Here is a 25,857-nt window from a genome sequence, read left to right as displayed (position 1 = left end):
AGACAAATCACACTAGAGATTTAAACACTTTATCGTTCCCTGTTGGAGGAAATGGAGCATCGATATGTTGTGTTTATATATTTCACTGTGATCTCAAAGCATATTATATTGTGTCCCAAATCAGTATTTTATCGGGTTAAAAGAGAAACTGGGGAAGTTGTATGTTTATTATTGTGGAGAGAAGAACAAAAATAAATTAATGAGCTAATAATGTAAACATTTACAAATAATGTTTTAAATACTATTTAATAATGTAAAGCTTTATATGTTACACACTTCTGAAATCTTAAAACTATATATAAAGTATGTATTCCTCCAGCAGGCGCTCGACTTAATAAATGTAATAAAACATGGAGAGACTCTTGAACCTCAGAGTGAGAAACTTTATTGATAAAGGCAAAAAAATACATACAGCAAATATACAGCAGTAGTAAAGTGAGATCTGTGTGTCTCTTCATTCACTTTTTTCTATCTGAGAGAAATATAAACAATAAGGACTAACAAATAAGATTTTTTTAAAAATCCCCAAATAATCAAGCTCAAATATTCAGTATTAATTATGACACAAAAACAGAAAACACACTTGAAGAACCTTTAAAGTTCAGTGTTCTGCTTTAGAATTCAATACTTCCTGAAAAAGATTAACATATTAAGGCATAAATATATCTGACATACATTTATATGTGCAAAATCAGTTTGTGAGAAATGTCATCATCAATCATGTACCTGATGTGTGAATATGTGCTTGATCTCGTTCAGCTCTTCTGGATCTGATCTCATAAACCACAATAATGACAGTAGCCACGCCTACCAGAGCAGAGAGGACCAATCGGATCACAGCTTCAGTAGGACCACAACAGTGGACAGAGTCTGAGGAATAAACACATCAAACTGAGATCAGATCAGTCAATAAACACTAATATCAGCGCTGACATCAACTAATATTTCTGAATACACCGTGTAAATGTCTGATAAACTGCATTAATATTCTCCTACACAGTTTTACATTTATATGTTAATAAGACATTGTAGTTCTACAGTGTCACCTTGTCTATTCTGCTTTTATTTTGAAAAGAGCCGTTTTTCTTCTTCTGATGTTTTTTGTGATGCTAAACTTTCCACTACTCTCTCACGCGTTGTCGGAAGAATGGTAAAAACTTGTAAAGACGTTAGTTATTTATCATGTTCATCCATTTGAATCCTGTAAAGAAAGAGTTTACATGATTTTTTTCATTATTTTTTGTTCGTACATGTTATTTCTAAGAGCTACGAACTGTGAGGGTGTGTCGAGCTAGAGAGCGTGCTATCTGATGGCGGAAACTCTTTGATTAGCGACCTTGGAGAGCGAAGTGAGGTATGAAGGAAAAATGTGTGGAGTGTGTATTATTATCAGAAGAGATTATGTTTAAGGAAAAGAGAATGTCATTACTTCATTTGTTTATGGGTTAATTGCACATGACATCAGTATAAAAACAATATATTCTTTCTGTGAACAATTATAATGTATAGTATTTCATTTAAAGGAAGCATGTGATATTTTATTTGTCAAAGGCTTAAAGGTAGGGTAGGTAGGATTTTTCTAAAAAACTTTTCCCCAAATTTGTTTAAACTGTCTTTATATACCAATACATAATTAAAACGTAAGTATTCTGAAAAAGAGAGTATAAAAATCGAGTGTCTGTAGTCCTCGCAGGGCGCAATAAACACAGCTACTTATTCCATTCGGAACGAATGAAATGATTGGCTGGGCGACTGTCACTCTCCCTCGCTACCATGGCTACCACCCCTGCTGCTACAGGAGCTGCCCACATGCACGCACCCGTTTGACTCGAGGAGTTTTTACATGCAAAACACCGTATATGTTATGAATCTTACACGAAACTCACCTTCATCACAGTGTAACTGATGGTAATGGGAAAACGTGCATCAATGCAACCTGTTTTTAGATTTGCCTTATGTTACTAGCTAGTTACCAAATCAAACTCAATATATTTTAAACTTTACCAGTATCGATATGCTAGCTTGATAGTGAGTACTAACAGCCATGTTAGTTGGTTATATTCATAATGATAAAATTAGGTATTTTATTACATGTGATTCTGACATAATGTCACTACAAGCAGCACTGCGCTCCTCTCCGCTCGGCGCTGGCAAACGCGTCCTCCTCCAGCTGAGCGGTCGGCATCGCGCGTTCATGTGTTTTGGGGGTGTGGCTTTGGAAGGAGCCCAGAAGGGAGGGGTGGAGTGAATGGAATAAGTTGGTTATTAGTTAAAATGATTTGTATTGGTGAACACGATTTATGTGCAAATTATTTGTGAAGCTACATTTTGCTGCATTTTGTATTTCTTCTGTTTCTTCTGTAGTTTTCACGGTGTTCATGGTGCTTGTGGTGCATGGTGCTTGTTGAGAGGAAGAAATAAATTGACACACGTTTGAAACTCTCTGCGTCTTGATCAATAAATCCAAGGGGCCGCTACACACAGAAATATGATCAAATCTAATAAAAAACCTTATATTCGGTTCGAAGTGAGTTTTTATACGGTCTGTCATCTCAAACTGTAAATGATTCAACAATTCAACATGTAAATAGTAAATAAGAATATTTAAAGGAGAAGAAAAATGATCTTTACTCACCATAGACAGAAACTCTGAATGCTTTTGATGAGAATCTTCCTGAAAACGTCTGTAGATCTGTAAATAGCAGTAGTTTATAATATCCATCATGTTTAGTTGTGGTGTTTGTGATGGTCAGAGATCCAGTTTGATTGTCCAGCTTCAGTCTGTCTCTGAATCTCCCATCAAGAACATCATCATATACAGTAATTCTGTCAGACCATTTATTGATTTCAGATATTAAAGTGTTTTCATCTCCAAACCTCCACTGAATCACATCATCATCCTTCATTTCAGTAAGATCAGAGTTTAGAGAGACTGAATCTCCCTCCTTCACTGACACTGACTTCACTTCATCTGTCAAACACACAGAGAACAAACAGACACAGGGTTTGCAAAGATTAATACTGTTAAATAACTGTATAATGGTTTACTAAATTTAATGGTTTAACATTTAAATAAATAAAAAAACTACAAAATTTTAAAAAAAATCATGTATGAATACATTTGAATTTTTTCATTAAAAAACAGGTGTAAACATTTTTGAACTCACCAATGACAGCGATAATGAATTTCTTGATCTCACTGTTGATCAGTAGTTTATAATCTCCATCATGTTCAGTTGTGGTGTTTGTGATGGTCAGAGATCCAGTTTGATTGTCCAGCTTCAGTCTGTCTCTGAATCTCCCATCAAGAACATCATCATATACAGTGATTCTGTCGGCCGTTACATTGATTTCAGCTATTACAGTGTTTTCATCTCCAAACCTCCACTGAATCACATCATCATCCTTCATTTCAGTAAGATCAGAGTTTAGAGAGACTGAATCTCCCTCCATCACTGATTCCAGGACTTAATCACCACACACATACACACACACACACACACACACACACACACACACAGAGAGAGAGAGAGTTCATCACAGATTAAGACGGTCACTTGATGGTTTATAAAAGTAAAGAGTTTGAAATTAAAATTCAAAATGAATATCATAATTAAACAATATAAGCAAAATTGAGTTTGGATTAATAATTGTATCTTTGTGCTTATTAAAATATAAAACAGGTGAAACAAATATTTAACTCACCAATGACAGTGAGCCTAAATGTCTCTCTGATCACACTGTTGATCTCTAGATCATAATATCCATCATGTTCAGTTCTGGTGTTTGTGATGGTCAGAGATCCAGTTTGATTGTCCAGCTTCAGTCTATCTCTGAATCTCCCATCAAGAACATCATCATATACAGTGATTCTGTCGGCCTGTTTATTGATTTTAGCTATTAAAGTCCATTCATCTCCAAACCTCCACTGAATCACATCATCATTTTTCATTTCAGTAAGATCAGAGTTTAGAGAGACTGAATCTCCCTCCATCACAAACACATCACCTATCACTCCTGAAGAACAGAGTTTTTCACAGATTAAAGCTTTAAAATCACTTTATGTTGGTTTGATGAAGCTTCACTAAAATACTTTTAATCATGTAAATGTGAAGTGAATAATATTCTGCAGCAGTACAAAGACAAAAGATGATGAATGAAAAGAGAAATAGATTTATATATGGAACAATAAAAAAAGACACTTTTACTGTAATGTTTAATGTCACACTAAAACTAATGCTGTTGATTATCTGAGCTTCATATTTATATTATTTTATTTAATCAATAAATCCATAATAACTGAGTTTTGAAACTTGATCTGATAGAAGTAGTAGAAGTTAGTATTAGTAGAATAGTGTTAGTATTAACTTAATGGAACAAAAGAGTAACAAGCAACACTTAAATGTACAGCCCACAGAAGTCACACTTACCCTGTAACTACATGAACAAGAGTATATTTCTTCAGTATTTAAGCAAAAGTTGCAATAGTTTTAGTTCCCTTTCGTGGTCACTACGAGTTACGTCAGTGACGACGAATGGTGTTTTGCTTAGAAAGCCTGTCATCTTTGAGTATATAAAACGAGCCAATGGCAATGAAATGCCATGGGTCTGCGGAATTTGCATAGCGTAACTCCGCCCCACCTCGTGGGTATATAAGGAAGTACGCCGGCAACATACAGATGTGTTTTCACTTCGGAGCCAAGAGCATCTCTTCACTCCACAAGCAAATCTGAGTTTCATCTCTACTCTCTTCGAGACAAGCTTCTCTCCAGGTGTTGGTGTGACAACGAGTTCCAGCGAGTGCACATTCCCTGCTTATCTGTGCAGTGATTTGCCAGTGTTTGTGTGTTCATCTCCCTGGTCGCTTCAACACTCTGCGGAGATTTCTCCTTTCTAAAAGAGCATTGCACGAGGCACATCTTTTTAAAGATGCCTCGCCTGTGCACTTCTGGTTGCGGTCGCGTTGTGGCTGATTCTGATGGGCACAATCGCTGTCTTGCGTGTCTGGGCGTTGATCCCATGCGTGTCTCCGATTGAACCCATTTTGTGATGCAGCAATCGACCTTGTGATGCAGCAATCGACCTTGTGATGCAGCAATCGACATTGTGTCGTCATCTGGAGCGCCGAAAGAGACCCGAGGCACGCCTTCGGGTCAACTGGGAAAAGAGCAAACTCTGCACCGTGCAGAGGATCTCTTTTCTCGGTATGAAAATCGACTCAGTCACCATGTGTGCGCAGCTTACGAGCGCGCATGCGCGCAGTCACTGCTGACTTGCCTTCGTCAATTCGAGGGCAAGAGTGCGGTTCCACTGAAACGGTTTCAGAGGCTCCTGGGGCATATGGCTTCCGTAGCCACAGTAACGCTGCTCGGATTGCTTCATACGAGACCGCTTCAGCTTTGGCTTCGCGATCGAGTCCCGAGGTGGGCATGGCAACACGGCACGCTCCGAGTCCCAGTGACTCCGACCTGCCGTCAGACCTTCACCCCGTGGACGAACCTCAGTTTTCTACGGGCCGGCGTGCCCTTAGAACGAGTTTCCAGGCATGGTGTTGTATCAACAGATGCCTCCACCATGGGCTGTGTGCCATGTGCAATGGACATGCTGCCGCAGGCTCCTGGACAGGACCCCAGCGCCTTTGGCATGTCAATTGCCTCGAGTTGCTGGCTGTACGTCTCGCCGTGCAACGCTTCCGTGCGTTGCTCAGGGGTCAGCACGTACTAGTCTGATCAGACAATACCGTGACAGTAGCGTACATCAACCGACAAGGTGGTCTGCGCTCCCGCCGTATTTATATTTATATCCCGGGAGACCCGAACCGACGAGCTGTCTCGGCTTCGGCCTCTCCCTGGAGAATGGAGACTCCATCCCCAGACGGTTCAGCTGATTTGGGATCAGTTCGAGGACGCACAGGTAGATCTGTTTGCCTCCCATGACTCCTCCCATTCCAACCTGTTTTATTCCCTGACCGAGGGCACATTCGGCATGGATGCACTGGCGCACAGCTGGCCGCGGGGCCTCGGCAAGTATGCGTTTCCCCCAGTGAGCCTTCTTGCGCAGACTTTGCGCAAGATCAGGGAGGACGAGGAACAGGTAATTTTGATTGCCCCGTATTGGCACAACCGGACCTGGTTCCCCGCACTAGTACTCCTCGCGACAGCACCTCCATGGCCAATTCCCCTGAGGAAGGACCTGCTTTCTCAGGGACGGGGCACCCTATGGCACCCTCGTCCCGATCTTTGGAACCTCCACGTGTGGCCTCTGGACGGGACGAGGCAGGTTTGAGCGCCAGGTTTACCACCAGCGGTGGTGGCTACCATCACTTCCGCTAGAGCATCGCCCACGAGACATGCCTTTGCATTGAAGTGGAACCTCTTTGTCAACTGGTGTTCTTCCCAACGTGAAGAACCCACGAAATGCCCGATCAGTGTCGTGCTTTCCTTCCTGCAGCAAGGGTTGGACCGAAGGCTGTCTCCCTCCACCCTGAAAGTGTATGTTGCCGCTATCGCCGCACATCATGATGCATTTGAAGGTAAGTCTCTGGGAAGGAACGACCTGATCATCAGGTTCCTGAGAGGAGCGAGGAGACTGAATCCTCCTCACCCTCCTCTCGTTCCCTCTTGGGACCTCTCAGAGGTACTAACTGCCCTGCAGAGTGCTCCCTTTGAGCCTCTGCAATCAGTGGAGCTTAAGTTCCTGTCAATGAAGACAGCGCTCCTGGTTGCATTGGCCTCCATCAAGAAGGTAGGGGACCTGCAGGCATTTTTGGTTGACGAAGCGTGCCTGGAATTCAGGCCGGCTAACTCTCACGTGATCCTGAGACCCCGGCCTGGATATGTGCCCAAGGTTCCCACCACCCCCTTTCGTGAACCTGCAAGCGCTGCCCTCGGAGGAGGCAGACCCAGCCTTGGCACTGTTCTGTCCAGTACGCACCCTCCGTGCTTACGTAGACAGAACACAGTGTTTCAGGACCTCAGACCAGCACTTTGTCTGTTATGGTGGGAAGCTGAAGGGAAAGGCTTTCTCCAACCAAAGGTTGTCTCACTGGATAGTGGTCGCCATTGCTTTGGCATACTAGCAGCAAGGTCAACCCCCTTGGTGTGACGGCCCACTCCACCCAGAGTGTGGCTTCCTCTTGGGCTCTAGCGCATGGTGCCTCGCTAACAGACATCTGCAGAGCTGCAGGCTGGGCACATTTCGCGAGATTCTACAATCTCCGAGTGGAGCCAGTTTCTTCTCATGTACTCGCTTCAACCAGCCGGTACTTGATTCCGCTCAGGTGTCTTCGTTTGCTCGTCATTCCTCTCCACGGATGGGATACGTGTGATATTTACCTCAGGTGAGCCTAATAAGCCCTAAGTTTCCTCCAGCACTGTTAACGTCAACGGCAGAGTTATGCCACCGGCAGCTTTCGCACTTAGCTAGGTGCCTCCATGTGCATGGCTCCCCCTCTGGGCGACCCCCACATGTGTATTTCCACTGTAAGCCTCTCTGAGCATGTGTCTTCCCTTGGCAAGCCACCTTGCCACCCCTGGGGTTGAAATATTCCACCTGCGGCTGGACACCCCAGTGATACTCCATATGCAGCCCCTCGGGGTTATATGTGTATTCCAATGTGTTCAGTCTCGGCTCCTCAGCGAAGACATATCTGCATGTTGCCGGCGTACTTCCTTATATACCCACATGGTGGGGCGGAGTTACGCTAGGCAAATTCCGCAGACCCATGACATTTTATTGCCTTTGGCTCGTTTTATATACTCGAAGATGACAGGCTTTCTAAGCAAAACCCCATTCGTCGTCACTGACATAACGTCTCTGTTCCCTACTCAGGGAACGAGGGTTACATACGTAACCGAGACGTTCTCAGTGCACTTTTGTTAAAAGAAAGTACTGTATAACTGCAGATATGTACACTATATTTTTTTAAAAGCCAATATGTATTTGTATACTGTTATTACAAAAAGGTTTGCAGTGTATGTTCTCGCTAAATTGCTCTCAAATGTAAGATTGTTGTATCATAATAGTAGAATAAGTAACGCTTAGTTCTAAAATACCTACAGTATAAATAATTTGTTAATTCCTCTGGTTATTATCCCTTTATTCCTAAAACTTTACACGTTGTATGTACACTAAAATTATAGAAAGTTACACTGTAAATTAGTTTTAAATTATGTTTTATTAACAAGGTTCGGGAGGAGCAGGTGCAGATAATTAACCCAATTAGCACAAGTGGAGATCAATCAGTAATCAACTCAGGACAATATAAATAACAGCAGAACCCACCTCTGTTCCTTGACAGTTTATTCAGTATCCCACCTCCACCCCATCTCCTCACTTTTAGTTCCATCTCCTCACTTCTAGTTCCATCTACTCTTACCAACGGGGGGAGTACTCTGGGTTCGGGCAGAAATTCCGAGCTCGGAGCCCTCCACCCGGACAGCACGCCAAATACGCATAACCTTTACCGTAATAATTATATGTGGATGTGAACTCATGAAATACGCAGTTCTTTGCGAGCTGTAATCTAAAGTGTTACCAAACAAACTCCAGCAGCTCGAGCTCTTACTAGAACCAGGAAGTTTGATCATATTAGCCCGGCTCTGTCAACACTGCGTTTGCTCTCTATCAAACATCGCATACATTTAAAAATCCTGATGATTACTATAAACTACTATTACTAAGATCAGAGTTTAGAGTGACTGAAATAAACAATATCATAAAGCAACGAAAAGAAAAAAAAATAGTTTAATTTAATTTTGTCATTAAAAACAGGTGAAACCAATAGGCTATTTAACCCTTTCACGTGTGATTCTGACTGGGTGAGTTTATTCAAGGCGACATTTATTTTAGAACGTTTCCCCATTATTGTTTCCATGGTCAACCGTCATGATCTTGATTTAAAATGTGAGATGGCGCCGACATGTTTGTTTGCGCCGCAGTTCAAATTGTCTGAAGAGTTTGATTCTGACAGTTATGTGACATCACTGAACATTCCAAATCCCAAATGTGGGACCGTATCACTCAAAAGGTTTACTCACTGTAGACATAGAGCCTGAACTGATATTTAACTCACCAATGACATGGAGATAAAATCTCTTGATCTCACTGTTGATCTGTAGTTTATAATATCCAGTATGATCAGCTCTGGTGTCTGTGATGTTCAGAGATCCAGTTTGATTGTCCAGCTTCAGTCTGTCTCTGAATCTCCCATCAAGAACATCATCATATACAGTGATTCTGTCGGCCGTTACATTGATTTCAGCTATTAAAGTGTTTTCATCTCCAAACCTCCACTGAATCACATCATCATCCTTCATTTCAGTAAGATCAGAGTTTAGAGAGACTGAATATCCCTCAATCACAAACACATCTTCACCAAACACTCCTGAAGAACAGAGTTTTTCACAGATTAAAGCTTTAAAATCACTTGATGTTGGTTTGATGAAGCTTCACTAAAATACTTTTAATCATTTAAATGTGAAATTATAATATTCTGCAGCAATTCAAAGACAAAAGATGAGGAATGAAAATGAGATATAGTTGAACAGTTTTATATAATCAATAACTGCATTAAAAACAGAACAGTGACTTTAATCTCAAATAAGAGTGTTTTCTCTCAGCAAAATCACACATTAATTGTTTCTATATGAGAATAACAGTGAATGTTAATCCTTTCTGACTAATTTAACCAGTAATTTATCACATCAGAACAGAAACAACTGAAACCAGAAACACACATTTAAAACTCACCATCCAGATGCCACAAACACAAACAGAGCAAAACTAATTTGAGAAACATTTTCTTCATCGGTTCACTGAAAAGCCCACGATAGTAACTCTTAATGTCTGAAACACTCAGATTGCTCTGAAAGACTGAACTGAGATATTTATCTGGTTGTGTGTGAGTCCTCCCCCAACCTCAGTCAGTTTCCGCTCACACATCCGTCTCCTTTAACATCACGAAAATCAACAAGCTTTTGCTGATCTTACATTTTCAAATGAATTCTGGCCCTAAATGAAAACTAATAGCAGAAGAGTGACATATTGGATTAGATATCTGTATCTACTGGTGTGTTATTTAGTGCTGTGAGCTGTCAATCATATTTGACCTCTGACCTGTGACTCTTATTTGACTGTTGATGGATTCACTTTATTTCAGTGTAAAGATGTTTTGTGTGGAGTGGAAGATTGTGAGCTTCTTATTAGCAGGAGAGAAAATGAAGAAACGCTTCAGTCACAAACTACTGACACACACAGAGACGACAAACATCCAGCAGAAGCTGTTTATCCACCGCCAGATCAAACCAGACACACAGATGTTTGTAGAGATAAAATAAGGTAAAAAAACATTCTTATGAATAAACAATAATGGGGAAACGTTCTAAAATAAATGTTGCCTTGAAAAAACTCACCCAGTCAGAATCACACGTTTTTCTTTTCGTTGCTATATGATTGCTATATATATTGTTGTTTTATGATATTGTTTATTTCAGTCACTCTAAACTCTGATCTTAGTAATAGTAGTTTATAGTAATCAGCAGGATTTTAAAAAGCCAGTAAATCACATGTATAATGTGATTTTCATCTGGAGAAACTGAGAAGTGTAGATTTGACACCAACTGGTAAAAGTGATCTTTGATGTCAATCTTTCTTTTTAAAGCCACATTTCTGTCAACACTGCATTGGCTCTCTATCCAACATTGCATACATTTTAAATTCCTGCTGATAACTAACAAATCCCTGAATGGTTTCGCTCCTCAGTACTTGACTTTTTTTTTTCACTTTATAGTCCTTCACATCCACTGCAGTCTCACAGTTCTGGCCAGTTGATAATAACTGGAATATCATAATACACTGGAGGCGAAAGATCCTTTTCCTATATAGCGCCAAACTCTGGAATAGTCTTCCTAGCTTTGTGAAGCAGACACACTCTGTCAGTTTAAATCTAGAGTAAAAACACATCTCTTTAACCTGGCATACACATAACACATTATCACATTCCTATAATTCAAATCCATTAAAGGATTGTTAGGCTGTATAAATCAGCTCAACCGGAACAGGAACACTTCCCATAACATCCAATGTACATGTAACATTGTAAGAGGAACAGCATCTACACTATTAATATTAGTCTGTTGATCTTATTCTTATCCCGAGGTTACTGTAGTCAGCCGGATCTGGTCTGTATCCAGATCAGATGGTGAATCTGCACATAGAGATGAACACAACAGCCCTGAATGCACAGATGCTTCATACGCTTTCTCTGTGGAAGGCCCTGGTATCACCTCGAGTCCCACGCTTGTGTTGCCGTCGCTAGACTACCTCGACAGAAACCACTGTCACGGGTTGAGCTGCGGTTTTAAATAGCCGTCTAGATCAGTAAATTCATGAGAAACTCTACAATCAGTCAAATCATCATTTAACAGTTTTGATGTGTTTTACTGATTATTCACGTCATCTGAGCTTCACCACTTTGAGCTCCAGTCGGCCACAACGTCCACTAGATCTGATAGATAGTGTTATTTTCTCAAGTGCCTCATAAAGTTCTCACGGACTAGAGAAGTTAAAAACAACTTAAAGCAACAGTTTGATCTTGTCATGAGATCCTGTGAGTGTTTGGCTCTGCTCTCTCCTGTAACTCTTCAGGACGTTTGTTGCTCATTTCTGATCAAATGTCTCGATTGTTTCTCCTCTCAGACTGATTTCAGAGTTTCTCTAATGGTTTTATGGAGCAGGAACAGATCGTCTGCCATAACTGTGTGTATGAAAGTGTTCTCTGATATCTTCATATGATTAATATTCAACAGCTATGGATAATGACCCTGATGTGACGCTCTAAATGCTCACTTTGTTCATAGTGAACATGCATTAGTGAGACGCTCACACAAAAACACTGTGAAACTGTGCAACAATTTCTCACACGGCTCAGACAAGCTGCTAAAGACTGTGACGTCAGAGCTGACAAAGATAATCAGTTACGAGATGCTGTTTTGAGCAAATGTTTAGATATGAGGTGGGCAAATAAAGCAATAATTCGGGACCGGTGCCCAATTCACCTCTAGACGAGCTTCTTCAAGGTATGAACTTGTTCACTTATTCACTGTGTTCAGAAAGCGTGATCTAAAAAATGGGGTTTCGATCAACTGGATCTTACAGCACAGTCCAGAGGAATCACAACATCTGCTGTTCATAACGGGACATATCGATACAAGAGAGTGTGTGTCGGCCAGTGAGCAAAATCAACATGAAGTCACATCATCACTCGCAGGTATTGAGGGAGTGGAGAATATCTCTGATGATATTATTATACTTGCTCCAAACCAACAGACACATGATCAGAGACGACATGCAGTCTAGCGGTGGCTCGTAGACTGTGGATTGACACTCAACATAATACAATGTGAACAAGCTAGTGTACATGGGAAAGCTGGTTTCTGAAAAGGGGATTGACCGACCGCTGAAAGTCAAGTCAAGTCAAGTCATCTTCATTTATATAGCGCTTTTAACAACGTAGATTGTTTCAAAGCAGCTTTACAGAGATAAGCGGATAATTTAAGGTAGCAGATATTGTTTTGGCTTTATAGCAGAGTTAAGTTATTTTCCATCTAAAGTTAGTTTTGATTGATTTGCTTCCGTCGCAACGATAATTTGTTATTAAATTAGGGGCCGCTAAGACGACACCATTCTCTCTACACAGACTTTAAACGCGAACCTGTGAGAAACGCTGATGGCGTTCACATGCGCATTTAGAATGGGTTCTATAGTTATGTGCGTTTGAAAATACGCAGGTTTGGAATTCCCTACAAGCCAAGCCTAAACAAAGTACTTGTCTTTCCTTATAAATTTTGATAAAGAATTTTATTTTATTTTGTTGCTTTGGGGTAGGAACACGAAACTAATTTTCCTGACAACGCCTTATCTGTAGAGTGGTAGAGGGATCCTCCATAGGGAGAGACTAGTTGGCACTTCAGCACTGCGTTGTCATCGGTCCAGGCGAAGGTCCTTCGTCAGATCTGGATACGGCCTGGATCCGGCAGGCTGCAGGAAAACCTCGGGATAAACACACACTAAAATTAGCGTAGATGCCATTCTTCTTATGATGTAACGAGTACATCAGGATTTATGGGAAGTGTTCCCGGTTCCGGCTGACCTAATCTATGCAGCCTAACATTAAATTATAGAAGTCTATAATGTATTATGTAAATGCTAGGTCAAAGAGATGTGTCTTTAATCTGGCTTTGAACTGACAGAGTGTGTCTGCTTCCCGGACAATGGTAGGAAGACTGTTCCAGAGTTTTGGTGCTAAATAGGAAAAGGATCTACCGCCAGCAGTCGATTTTGATATTCTAGGTATTATCAACTGGCCGGAATTTTGAGATCGCAATAGTTTTGACAGAACTGGGCTAATATGGTCATACTTCCTGGTTCTGGTAAGAACTCGAGCTGCTGCGTTTTGAACTAGCTGTAGTTTGTTTATTAAGCGTGCAGGGCAACCACCCAGTAGAGCATTACAATAATCTAGCCTTGAGGTCATGAACGCATGAACTAATTGTTCCGCATTTGTCAATGAGAGCATATGACGTAATTTAGATATATTTTTAAGATGGAAAAATGCGGTTTTACAGATACTAGACACGTGACTTTCAAATGAAAGATTGGTATCAAAGAGCACACCCAGGTTCCTAACCGACGACGAAGACTTAACAGAGCAGCCATCGAGTGTTAGACAGTATTCTAGGTTATTACGTGAGGAAGTTTTTTGTCCAATAATTAGAAACTCTGTTTTTTCAGAATTTAGAAGTAGGAAATTACGAGTCATCCAATTTTTTATATCCGCTATGCATTCCGTTAATTTTGTGAATTGCTAAGTTTCGTTAGGTTTTGAAGAAATATAGAGCTGAGTATCGTCAGCATAACAGTGAAAGCTAATTCCATGTTTCCTAATGATATCTCCTAATGGTAGCATGTACAGAGTGAATAGCAGCGGTCCTAGTACTGAGCCTTGTGGTACGCCATACTGAACTTGTGATCGATGAGACATCTCATCATTTACTGCTACAAACTGATAACGGTCGGATAAGTATGATTTAAACCATGCTAGTGCATTTCCCGTAATGCCAACATAATGTTCGAGTTTATTTAAAAGAATGTTGTGGTCAATGGTGTCAAATGCAGCACTAAGATCGAGTAACACTAATAGAGAGATACAACCACGATCGGATGATAAGAGCAAATCATTTGTGACTCTAACGAGAGCTGTCTCGGTACTATGGTACGGTCTAAATCCGGACTGGAAATCCTCGCAGATATCATTTCTCTCAAGAAAGGAACATAGTTGTGAGGATACCGCCTTTTCTAGTATCTTTGACAGAAAAGGTAGATTCGAGATCGGCCTGTAATTGACTAATTCTGTAGGATCAAGTTGCGGTTTTTTAACAAGTGGTTTAATCATAGCCAGCTTAAAGTTTTTTGGTACGTATCCTAGAGACAAAGATGAATTAATGATATTAAGTAGAGGATCTATGACCTCTGGAAGCATCTCTTTCAGTAGCTTAGTCGGTATAGGGTCTAACATACATGTTGTCGATTTAGATGATTTAATGAGTTTAGTAAATTCTTCCTCTCCTATAGCAACGAATGAATCAAATTTTTCCTCCGGGAGACTACAATGCACTGCCTGATGCGATACTGTAGTAGACGGTTGCATAGTTATAATTTTGTCCCTGATATTATCAATCTTGTAAGTGAAGAAGTTCATAAAGTCATTACTGCTGTGTTGCTTGGAAACTTCTGGGCTTGAAGCTTTCTTTTTCGTTAGTTTAGCCACTGTTTCAAATAAATACCTAGGATTATGTTTATTTTCTTCTAATAGGTTTGAAAAATAAGCAGATCTAGCAGCTTTTAAAGCCTCTCTGTAAGCAATTGAGCTCTCCTTCCATGAAATGCGAAATACCTCTAGCTTTGTTTTCTTCCAGTTGCGCTCCATTTTTCTGGCTGCTCTCTTAAGGGCCTGAGTGTGCTCGTTGTACCACGGCGTTGGATTATTTTCTTTAATCTTCTTTAAGCGCAACGGAGCAACTGTGTCTAAAGTGCTGGAAAAGAGAGAGTTAAACGTTTCTGTTGTAATATCTAGTTCTTCTAAGCTATCTGGGATGCTGAGATGATGAAACTGATCAGGAAGATTATTAATAAAGCAATCTTTAGTGGCAGAAGTGATAGGTCTCACATATTTGAAACACGGAGTTGTCTTTGCAGCCTTGGCTAAATGCAAATTACACGAGACTAGATAATGATCTGAGATGTCATCGCTCTGCTGCAGAATTTCAACAGCATCAACATCTATTCCGTGGGATAATATTAGATCTAGAGTATGATTACGACGATGAGTAGGTCCTGACACGTGTTGTCTAACTCCAATTGAATTTACAATGTCTTTAAATGCCAATCCCAATGCATCTTTTTCATTATCGATGTGTATATTAAAATCACCAACAATTAGTACTTTATCTGCAGTCAATATTAATTCTGATAGAAAGTCCGCAAATTCTTTGATAAAGTCTGTATGGTGCCCTGGTGGCCTGTATACAGTAGCCAGCACAAATCTCAAACGTGATTTATCGTTTAAACTATATTTTACATTAAGCACCAATGCTTCAAAAGAATTATATTTAAAACTTGATTTCTTAGTGGTTTTGAAACTATTACTATAAATTACAGCAACACCACCCCCTTTGCGTTTCAAACGAGGCTCATGTTTATAACAGTAATCTTGCGGGGTTGATTCATTTAAAGTAATGTAATCGTTTGGTTTTAGCCAGGTTTCTATCAAACACAGCACATCTAGGTTATTATCTGAAATCATATCATTAACAATGAGTGCTTTTGAAGTAAGCGATCGAATATTCAGCAACCCAAGCTTTAGCATTTGCTCATCTGTATTATAGCTGTTTTTTATTTGTTGAACATCAATTAAATTTTTAACCTTAGATGGGTTAAAACGTTTTTTGGATTTCCAAATTCGGGGAACAGACACAGTCTCTATATGATGATAGCTAGGTGAAAGAGGCTCTATGTGATGGGATTTATCTGACCTTGGTAACGCGAGGCCGCTAGCAGACGGTCGGTTTAGCCAGTCTGTCTGCTTCCTGACCTGAGCCCCAGATTGTCATGTTTGAGCTCTAAGACTATGTGCCATATTACTAGAGAGAAGAGCAGCACCATCCCAGGAGGGATGAATACCATCTCTTTTTAACAGGTCAGGTTTGCCCCAAAAACTTTTCCAATTGTCTATGAATTCTATATTATTAAGCGGACACCACTTCGACAGCCAACCGTTAAGCGAACACAATCTACTAACTATCTCATCACTCCTGCGAACAGGAAGGGGGCCAGAGCAAATTACAGTCCTTGACATCGTACTTGCAAGTTCACACACCTCTTTAATATTAATTTTGGTGATCTCCGACTGGCGGAGTCGAACATCATTAGTGCCGACATGAATAATGATCTTAGAGAATTTACGATTAGCATTAGCCAGCACTTTTAAATTTGCTTTGATGTCAGGCGCTCTGGCTCCCGGCAAACATGTGACTATGGTGGTTGGTGTCTCTATTTTCACGTTCCGTGTAATAGAATCGCCAATAACTAGGGCACAATCATTCTCAGTGGGTGTTTCACTGAGCGGGGCAAATCGATTTGTTATGGTAATCGGAACGGAAGAGTGGTTTTTTGATCCGCGACTAGAGCGATCCCTCACTGTCACCCATTTGCCCGGCTGCACAGGCTCTACTTCAGCCGGAACCGACTCATGTAAAGAGTTCACTATGCTATGCGCATCCAAAACATCTGAAGCTCTGGCACTCTTACTATCCTCAATTAAAGTTTGGATGCGTGTTTCTAATTCTGAAATCTTCTCTGTCAGCCTAACTGTCTCCTTACATTTATCACATATAAATCCTATATTGCCAACAGAGAAGTCTATGTTAAACATGTGACATGAAGTGCAGGTGACAATAACAGGACAAGACATTACTCACCGTGTTTGTTGACTGATTCTTACTCACCTGAGCTTTTATGAACTCAAAGGCGCGGACGCGCGAGAGAAAAATAAATAAATAAAAATAGCCGAGCGCACGGCCCATGAAAGGGTTCATGCTGTGGTTGAGGCCAGAGAACCAGAGAAACACAGAAGTTTAAGTGCCTTAAAACTAGAGGTCGACCGATTAATAGAGATAGACAATAGACAAAATTAACGAATTACTCTCGGAGACAACTCGGTAGTCCTGAGTCATATTAAAGATTCGTTCAAAATGAGCGAATCGTTCATGACGTCCCATCACTAGCAGCTAAGCGTTATTGTGGAACACGTGAAACTGCCTCTTACAGCATCAGATTGCCAGTCCCACTCTGCCTGCTAACTTTTTGAAGAAGCTTCCAGGTAACTTCCCAAGAAACGATCATTTTCGTGTTTTTAAGCCTTACCTATTAAAAACATTACTATTTAAATATTGAAACGCACAGATTGGAAAGTACCCGCGTCTCTCAGTTTGGTACTCGTGTTTTGTGTGTGTGTGTGTGTGTGTGTGTGTGTGTGTGTGTGTGTGTGTAGCAACACATCCAGATCACCGCGTCTCACAGCGCACAAATAGTAAAGGGCGATTCCACAGTTTAGGCCTAACTGCAAGGACAACAGCCTGCAAAATCAATCTTCATGGAGAAAGCCATTGTCCTCAGGTTAACATCCTGAGAAAAACTGGGGTACAGCTGTGTGAAAGGCAGGATAAATCTGGCAATGATAAACTAGTAAACTTTGATCAAAGTTGAGTTGATGTAAAATTTAACGTATGTAACATGGACGGAAAAACAGTGTAAGTTCAAGCAGAAAGTGTACTTAATCTAATTCAGTTAAAGCTATAGTAGGTAATCCTGTTCAGAAACACTTTTTTTATACTGGGTGAAATGGTCCTTCCATCCTGAGAGTAGTCAATACATTATGTGTTCAGAAAAAGGAATGAAAACAATCAGACCTCTGTAGCAGCTGCAGGACAGTAAAAACTCTGACCAATCACTGCCACTCGGTGCGAATGTAAAGAACCAATCAGACGCCTTCATGTCTCGTGCCCGAGCCCCACTGCGTGCGCTGTGAAAATGCAGCAAAAACTACCAATGCCAGCTTTGCTACTTTGCTAAACTACTTCCTCGGACCCTGCCCGCACTCTTGAACGACCTCCTCTGCTTCGCCCTCGACCCCGGAGTGGACCTGTCCTCGAACCGACGATGCGGTACTTGTCACCGGAGTGTAACGTTAGTCCTCATCAGAGTCAACAATGTTTTCATCATGGAAACTCTTACATGCAAAACACCGTATATGTTATGACTCTTACACGAAATTCACCTTCATCACAGTTTAACTGATGGTAATGGAAAAACGTGTATCAATGCAACCTAGCTTTGCCTTATAAATATAGCTTGTTACCTATAGTCTAAATATAGCTCGTTACCGAATCAAACAAAATATATTTTAAACTTTACCAGTATCGATATGCTAGCTTGATAGTGAGTATTAAAAGCCATCATATTTGTTTATATTCTGTAACATAAACAACTCGGGGTAAATGCGAATTAGCTCAAGGATATAGGGAATTTTGGAAATATTAATAATCATAAGTCATGGTCATAATTCATAAGTCGCATGTACATTTATTTTATCAATTATCGAGATTACCTTGTTCTGTAACTGGTCTGGTCATCAGTCATTCGTCCAGCGAATAAATGTAAGATCATCACAGTTAAGAAGGGGTATTTACAAACTCCGAGAAAGTTTTATCTTCTGGCCACGAACATCAAACTTTCTGAGTTTATTAATTAAAACTACTCAATGTAGTCTATAATATCGAGCTTATAGCTTATAATTGGATCTTTTTGTTTCATTGACTTTATAATGGTGGGTTTTCAAACACAGAGACAGTGAAAAGTATTTCATGGATTTTAATAAATTTAAGACTAGAGATTATATGAGCTACAAATATAAACGTACGTATAAATGCAAACAATAAACAAACAAACATTTAACCGAACCAAAACATAAAACATAGCGTGATCAGAATGAAATGAAATGAAAGAAAGAAAGATATAGAGAGAAGGGAAAAGCTAGTAATTATTACATACAGAAACCTAAGTTCACGAGACACCTGGAACAGCTTTTATAGGAATCAATATAGCCTACTTGCAAGATTCTGTGCTCTTTCGGGTGAGGCTGAGGCTGAGGCAGGAAGCGAGGATGGTGTCCTGTTTCTGCTGTGTCTTCCGGTGTCGCGGGAAGCTTAAAAAGGCTCACTGAATGTAACGTTACTGAGAAAGTTCAGATTCATCTCCCGGGCAGGGAGAGGTTGCAAATCTTGGTTGCAAAGGACGCAGCTACGACTCGAATATGTGTTCGTTCGATAGAGAAGGCCAGGGCCTCCTTCAGATGTTCCTTGGAGAAGCGCTGCGCCGGGGAGAAGAGGAGGAAGGGTGAGAGATCAGGGATGAGAGAGCGGGAGCGAAGTAAAGGTCTCTTCTTTTTAAGAGACATCTGTTTACGCCCTCTTTTTGGGACACAGCCAATCAGATCTTCTGATCTCATGGGGGATAAAGTTTCTTTGTGTGTTAGTGCAGCCCGACCCTCATGTGGAATCACTGCATGCACTGCGCTCCTTCCTCTCCACTCGTCTCAGGTAAATAAATGCGTCTTCCAGCTGAGCCTGAGCGTTTGGCGTCGCGCGTTCATGTGTTTTGGGGGCGTGGCTTTGGAAGGAGCCCAGAAGGGAGGGGGTGGAGTTAATTGAAATAATGAGCTGTGTTTACAACAGTCGTGAGAGGTCTACATACACTCGATTTTTATACTCTCTTTTTCAGAGTACTTAGGCTACATTTTAATTATGTATTGGTATATAAAGACAGTTTAAACAAATTTGGAATGTTTTTTTTTTTTTAGAAAAATCCTACCTACCCTGCCTTTAACTCACATAGACAATTATCGGTTTTTTTTATATTATCAAAAAAAAATTATCGTCGGGCTGCGGGCCGGGTTCGGGCAGATAATTCATGTTGAAGTGTCGGGTTACATCGGGTCCGTGCTTTAAAACCCACGGGCCGGTTCGAGTCGGGTTGTAATTTTCAGGCCCGTTGAGAACTCTATTACAGAGGCAATCTTGCAGGATTGTTTAATTTTTTCCGTCCACGTTAAACAGGTTATAACTTTGCACACTTGTAGGAGTTCCTTTGTCTTCTACATTTGGCAAATAAATGTGAAAAAAAGCTGTGGTATTTGTTAGTAATTTTGCTGGCTTTCAGTTTTTGAACATACCAGACTCAAAATGCAGATAATATTAGATGGCCACCCTGCCTGCATGGAAGTCCTATTACCAGTTTTGTGAACCATACACAACGCATGACTCATAACTATACCAAATTAGGAACAAAGCAAAACATGAACTGGGATTCAACCAGAATTTTATTTAACTGAGATTAATAACAACACAGACGCGCTACGCAAAAACACTACGTGAACTCACTTGAGGCCCAGAGAGAAGGAAATGAATAGTGGAATAAAGTCGTTATTTTTGTTTACTTTTTGCGCACAAAAAGTATTCTCATTGCTTGATAAACTTAAGATTGAGCCACTGATGTCACATGGACTACTTTGATGATGTCTGTATTGCCTTTCTGGACATGGACAGTATGCCGTCCATTGACTTTCAATGGAGGAACAGAAAGCTCTTGGACTAAATCTAAAATATCTTAAACTGTGTTCCGAAGATGAACGGAGGTCTTACGGGCTTGGAACGACATGAGGGTGAGTAATTAATTACATAAATTTCATTTTTGGGTGAACTAACCCTTTAAATTTGTTAAATTCAGTTACACACAATTGCTTTTGAAGCATTACTTCACATTCCTTTGTCTGTGTCTCTATTCTATGACAGTGTCAACAACATAAAAATAAATCATCTTTTGTCACTCTTTTGCCTCCTTTCTTCATATCACCTTCTTTAGTTAATTTGAGCAGACTTCTTATAAACAGCAATATTAATATTGACCAATACCACGAGAATGAATGTGTATTAACTCATAGTACTCAATGTAATTATGTGTTCTCCAATTTGTACTTGTTTCATAAAGCTAATTCACTCTTATTTCCCGCATAATGGATGCACAGATTCACTTTCCTCAGAGTCTGATCACGTGACTAGTAAGCGCGCCAAACGCGATCACAGAGTGAGCTTCCAAGAGATTTTTTATTTTTATTTATTTTACCTTTATTTAACCAGGTAAGCACGTAGAGAACACGTTCTCAATTGAAACGGCGACCTGGCCAAGATAAAGCGAAGGTGCAAGATAACATAAAGTTACACAAAAATACACAAGCAGATAAAAATTATGGATAAAAATACAAGTTTTCTAGGCAGTAGTAAAAACAGCCTTGGTATGCATACAGCTAGTGCATCATAATGTACAATAAAGGATTGAGATAATAATAAAATAACAAGGCAACTACATAAGTAGTAATAATACTGGGCATAATTGTGCAAGGAGAAATTGTGCAAATAGCGTACAACACACAAACAGAGTGCACGAGACTCTCAGCAGGTCACCAACGGACAAAAAGGCACCAGAGCAGAGATAAATTAAGTGCAATATTATAATTAGGGAGATCAACATGTGCAGCGAAGAGGAAAAAGCTCTGATAGTCGTGCTTTAAAAGACGTGAGGGAGATGGTGTTCTCAAGTTTCATAGTCTTTTGTAACTCATTCCAGTCATGTGCAGCTGCAAATTGGAAGGAGCTACGACCAAAGTAGGTATTTGCTTTAAGGGGTACTAGGGAAATGTACTTACTAGAGCGCAGTTTACGGACTGGTAAGGCAATGGTGAGTAAAGAGTTCAAATACAGAGGGGTTTTGCGTAGAATTGACTTATATATCAGATGGTACCAGTGGGTCAAGCGCCGAGTATGTAAGGAGGGCCAACCTACTAATGCATATAGATCGCAATGATGAGTATTAAAAAGTGCATTGGTGACAAAACGGATGGCACTGTTGTAGACCACATCTAACCTTTTCAGAAGAGTGGTAGAGGCAGTCCTATAAATGACATCACCAAAGTCTAATATCGGAAGAACAGTCATTTTTACCAGCATATGTTTGGCAGAATAAGTGAAAGAGGTTTTATTTCTGAATAAATAGCCAATTCTGGATTTAATTTTGGATTGAAGCTCGTTAATGTGAAACTGAAAAGAAAGTGAGTTATCTAACCAGATACCTAGATATTTGTAGGTGCTAACATAATCTAGACTTGATCCATCCAGAGTCAAGATACTAGTCAGGTTGGCAGGTACGGGCAATGTGCGGTTGAACAGCATGCATTTAGTTTTGCTGGAATTTAGGAGCAGTTTAAGCCCGCAGAATGCATGCTGAATGGCCTCGAAGCTCTTTTAAAGATTAGTTAGCACAGTATCCAATGCAGGGCCAGATATATATAAAATGGTGTCATCTGCGTAGAGGTGGATCTGCGAGATACCAGCGGCAAGAGCAACATCGTTGATATAAACAGAAAAAATAATTGGTCCAAGAATCGAACCCTGTGGCACCCCAGTTGAGACAGCAATAGGTTCAGACATCAGTCCTTCAGATTTAACGTGTTGAACCTCTCTTTAATGCCATCTATTAACTCTTTAACACGAACAAATAAACATTGTGTAACCCAAAAATAAGTAATACAACACTATAGTTAAATATAGCATAATAATCACTGGAGCATATTAAACAATATTCTTCATGTTAGAGTGAACATCATAAATCAAGGGAAACAGCACGTCCTCAAACCACTTCACCAATAACAGTTTACATTCACTGGACATTGTAATGGTGTAATCACTGCTCTATATTATAGAATAGATTTTTATAACAAATTTTTATAACAATACCCGTGTTTTTACCTGTAAAGCAGGATAAAGTCAGAAGAGCAGGAGAGTCGCGTCTGGTCTGTCACAGCTCCTCTGCTGATATGAGGACGCATGCGCAGTGCACGATTCCGTATTCTCTCTCTTTTGTCGATGTATTTCAATGTACATTCGTTATTTTACACATCAGCTCTGCATAAAAGAAATAAAGCAGCAATGGCAATTTTTTGTGTGTATCACATGACACTATAGGCTACATTAGATTACCTTGGCATTACAAAGCACAAGTAAACACTTCTGTGTGAGTGTTTATAATACAGATGCTGAGGGAGTGACGGTGAATTAAACATCTTTCTCTCTTCTGACTCAATTTAATAAATCTATCTGTATTTTTCTCTGTTTTTGGAAAGTTGTGGAAACAATGTATTGTTGGTGTGTTTATGTGTAGGCTATATGTGTTTTACTCCAGAAAATCTGGCAGAGGCACAACATAAAAATTTAGTAATAATTAAAAAATAATGTTTGTAGTGGTAGAACAAGTATTATTATTATTAATAAATAAAAACTATTTATTATTATATTATTTCATATAATTAATATTATTTAAATAAACTATTTAACTCAATGTCAACATTTACCATGTTTTAAATAATGTTGTAATAATGTAAAGCTGTATACAGTATGTGGTGCAATGCTGAGATCTTTAATGCTACATAAAGTTGTATTTTCCTCCAGGGGGCGCTCAATATAATAAATGTAATAAAACATGGAGAGACTCTTGAACCTCAGAGAGGGAAAACTTTATTGATAACGACAAGCAAATACATATACAAATATACAAAAAAATATGCAAATATATACAAAAATATGCAACTATGCATTGTGCAACAACCAGTGTAACAGTCAATGAGGGTAATGTGGAGTGAAGTGGTTAGTGTCTCATGTATTGCTCAGGAGTATAATGGCTTGTGGATAAAAACTAAGTCTTTTTGTCCTTGATTTCACACTCCTGTATCGTCTCCCAGACGGCAGGAGTGTGAAGAGGTTGTGTTGTGGATGTTTATTGTCCCTGATGATGTTGTGGGCCGTCCTGATGACCCTGGAGCTGTAAATATCCTGAAGTGATGGGAAGGCTACTCCACAAATGAACTGTGCCTAGTGAAATTAACTAGTTGCTTTTATCAAACGCTGGAGAGCTTTCCTATCCTGATCAGTGCAGCTTCCAAACCACACCGTGATCGAACTGTCAATCACACTTTCAACTGAACATCTGTAAAATCACTGAGGATTTCGGGTGCCTGCCAAATGTCCTCAGCCTTCTCAAGAAGTTCAGTCGCTGTTGGCGTTTCCTCAGGATCTGCTGAGTGTTGTGAAACCAGGTGAGATCCTCGCTGATGTAGGTATTACTCATTATCTATGTTATTGTTATGTCTATGTAATCAACTATGTTATTTACTCATAAAGCACTTTAAAACTGCACCTGCAGACCAAAGTTCTGTACAATCAGCAGCATTAAAAAAACACACATAAAAAACACAATACAACTTACTATACAGATACTAACCCAAACTCTCAAAGGCTAACAAGAACTTTAAAAACATTTAAAAACATTTAAAGATGTGATCTCTCTTACTTCTACAACAGCAAAGGCCTGATCACCTTTTTGAGATAGAGGGACAGAAAGAAATGACTTATTATTTGATCATAAAGACCGAGGTGCTTGATGAAGAGCAATAAGCTCAGATACACAAGCAGGAGACATCACATGTGTAAGAGGGTTAAAAAAAATGTTACTATAAATGTCTTTCACCAAAATTACTGGATCACCTGCCAGTAGACACTGCTTCAGACTTTTCTGATATTCAATTTTCTGAGAGCAAACCTGCACGATCGAGCTTCTGTCGATATATGAGTGGAAACACAGAGTTGGTCGTCAAACACAAGCCTCAGGATCCTTGCTGTCCTGGTTGGTGTTAGTGTTGTGGACCTCAGTTACACAGTGAGGTTGTGGTCAACTGATGGGTCTGTAGGAGATACAAGGATCTCCATCTTTGCACGGCTGACCTGTAGATGATGCTCCTTCATCCAGGCAGAAATGTCTGAATACAAGCTGACGGGATCATCAGGTGGAAATTACAGATAGAGCTTCATGTCTTCTGCATAGCAGTGGTAGGAGAAGCCATGCGCATGTATGATCTTTCCCAGTGAAGCTGTGTAAATGGAGAAAAGAAGAGGAGCGAGCACTGAACCTTGAGGCACTCCAGTGACTAGATGATACCCCTCCTCTCCATGAAACCTGGAAAGATCTTTCTGTGAAGTAAGACTGAAGCCACTGAAATACCGTACCAGTGATGCCCGAGTCAGAAAGGGCAGACAGGAGGATCTGGTGCTTTACAGTGTCAAAGGCAGCTGACAGGTCTAGTAGAATAAAGACAGATGATCTGGCGTTCGCTCTTCCCAGCCGTAGAGTTTCAACAACGGTCAGCAGGGTGATTTTGTCCACTTTTGAAGCCAGACTGGTTGTCATCAAATAGGTTGTTCTGTGACAAAAATGCAGAGGGCTGATTGAACACAACTCTTCCAAGAGTCTTTGACACAAAGGGAAGAAAAGAGACTGGTCTGTAGTTGAGGGTTGGCTTAGGGAAGGGACACACTAAACCCTTGCCAAAGAACTAGTGCTGATAAAGGCCGACTGTGTTGTTACAATATTTTATTCTTACAGTTTTAACTAAATGTTACACTGGTTCAGTTCTATACAGAAGAGAACATGACGTTTTTCACATTGGTCTGCAGAAAAACAGCGACGGGCCGAATGGAAATGTAATGGACTCTCTGACAGTAGATGGCGCTTATGGATCAGCAGAAATAAAGCTGTTTGACTGGTAACCTCTGAACACAATGCAGCGTTGTGCTTATA

General features: G+C 40.2%; 1 protein-coding gene across 1 annotated transcript; it reads right to left on the bottom strand.

Annotated features, from left to right (window-relative positions):
- Window positions 1–614: 614 nt before the first annotated feature.
- Window positions 615–25,467, bottom strand: LOC311085947 (uncharacterized protein; the record flags this gene model as incomplete). The annotated part of the gene is made up of 8 exons (XM_084118566.1): window positions 615–631; window positions 727–870; window positions 3,168–3,467; window positions 3,706–4,017; window positions 9,074–9,385; window positions 24,768–24,838; window positions 24,937–25,050; window positions 25,190–25,467. The coding sequence occupies 8 exons, from the start codon at window positions 25,465–25,467 to the stop codon at window positions 615–617; spliced, it is 1,548 nt and encodes a 515-aa protein (XP_083974692.1).
- Window positions 25,468–25,857: the final 390 nt, after the last annotated feature.

The sequence above is a fragment of the Abramis brama genome (genome assembly GCF_963993115.1).
Source record: "Abramis brama genome assembly, chromosome: 6".
Lineage (NCBI taxonomy): Eukaryota > Metazoa > Chordata > Actinopteri > Cypriniformes > Leuciscidae > Abramis > Abramis brama.
This window is presented reverse-complemented; position numbering and strand designations above follow the sequence as displayed.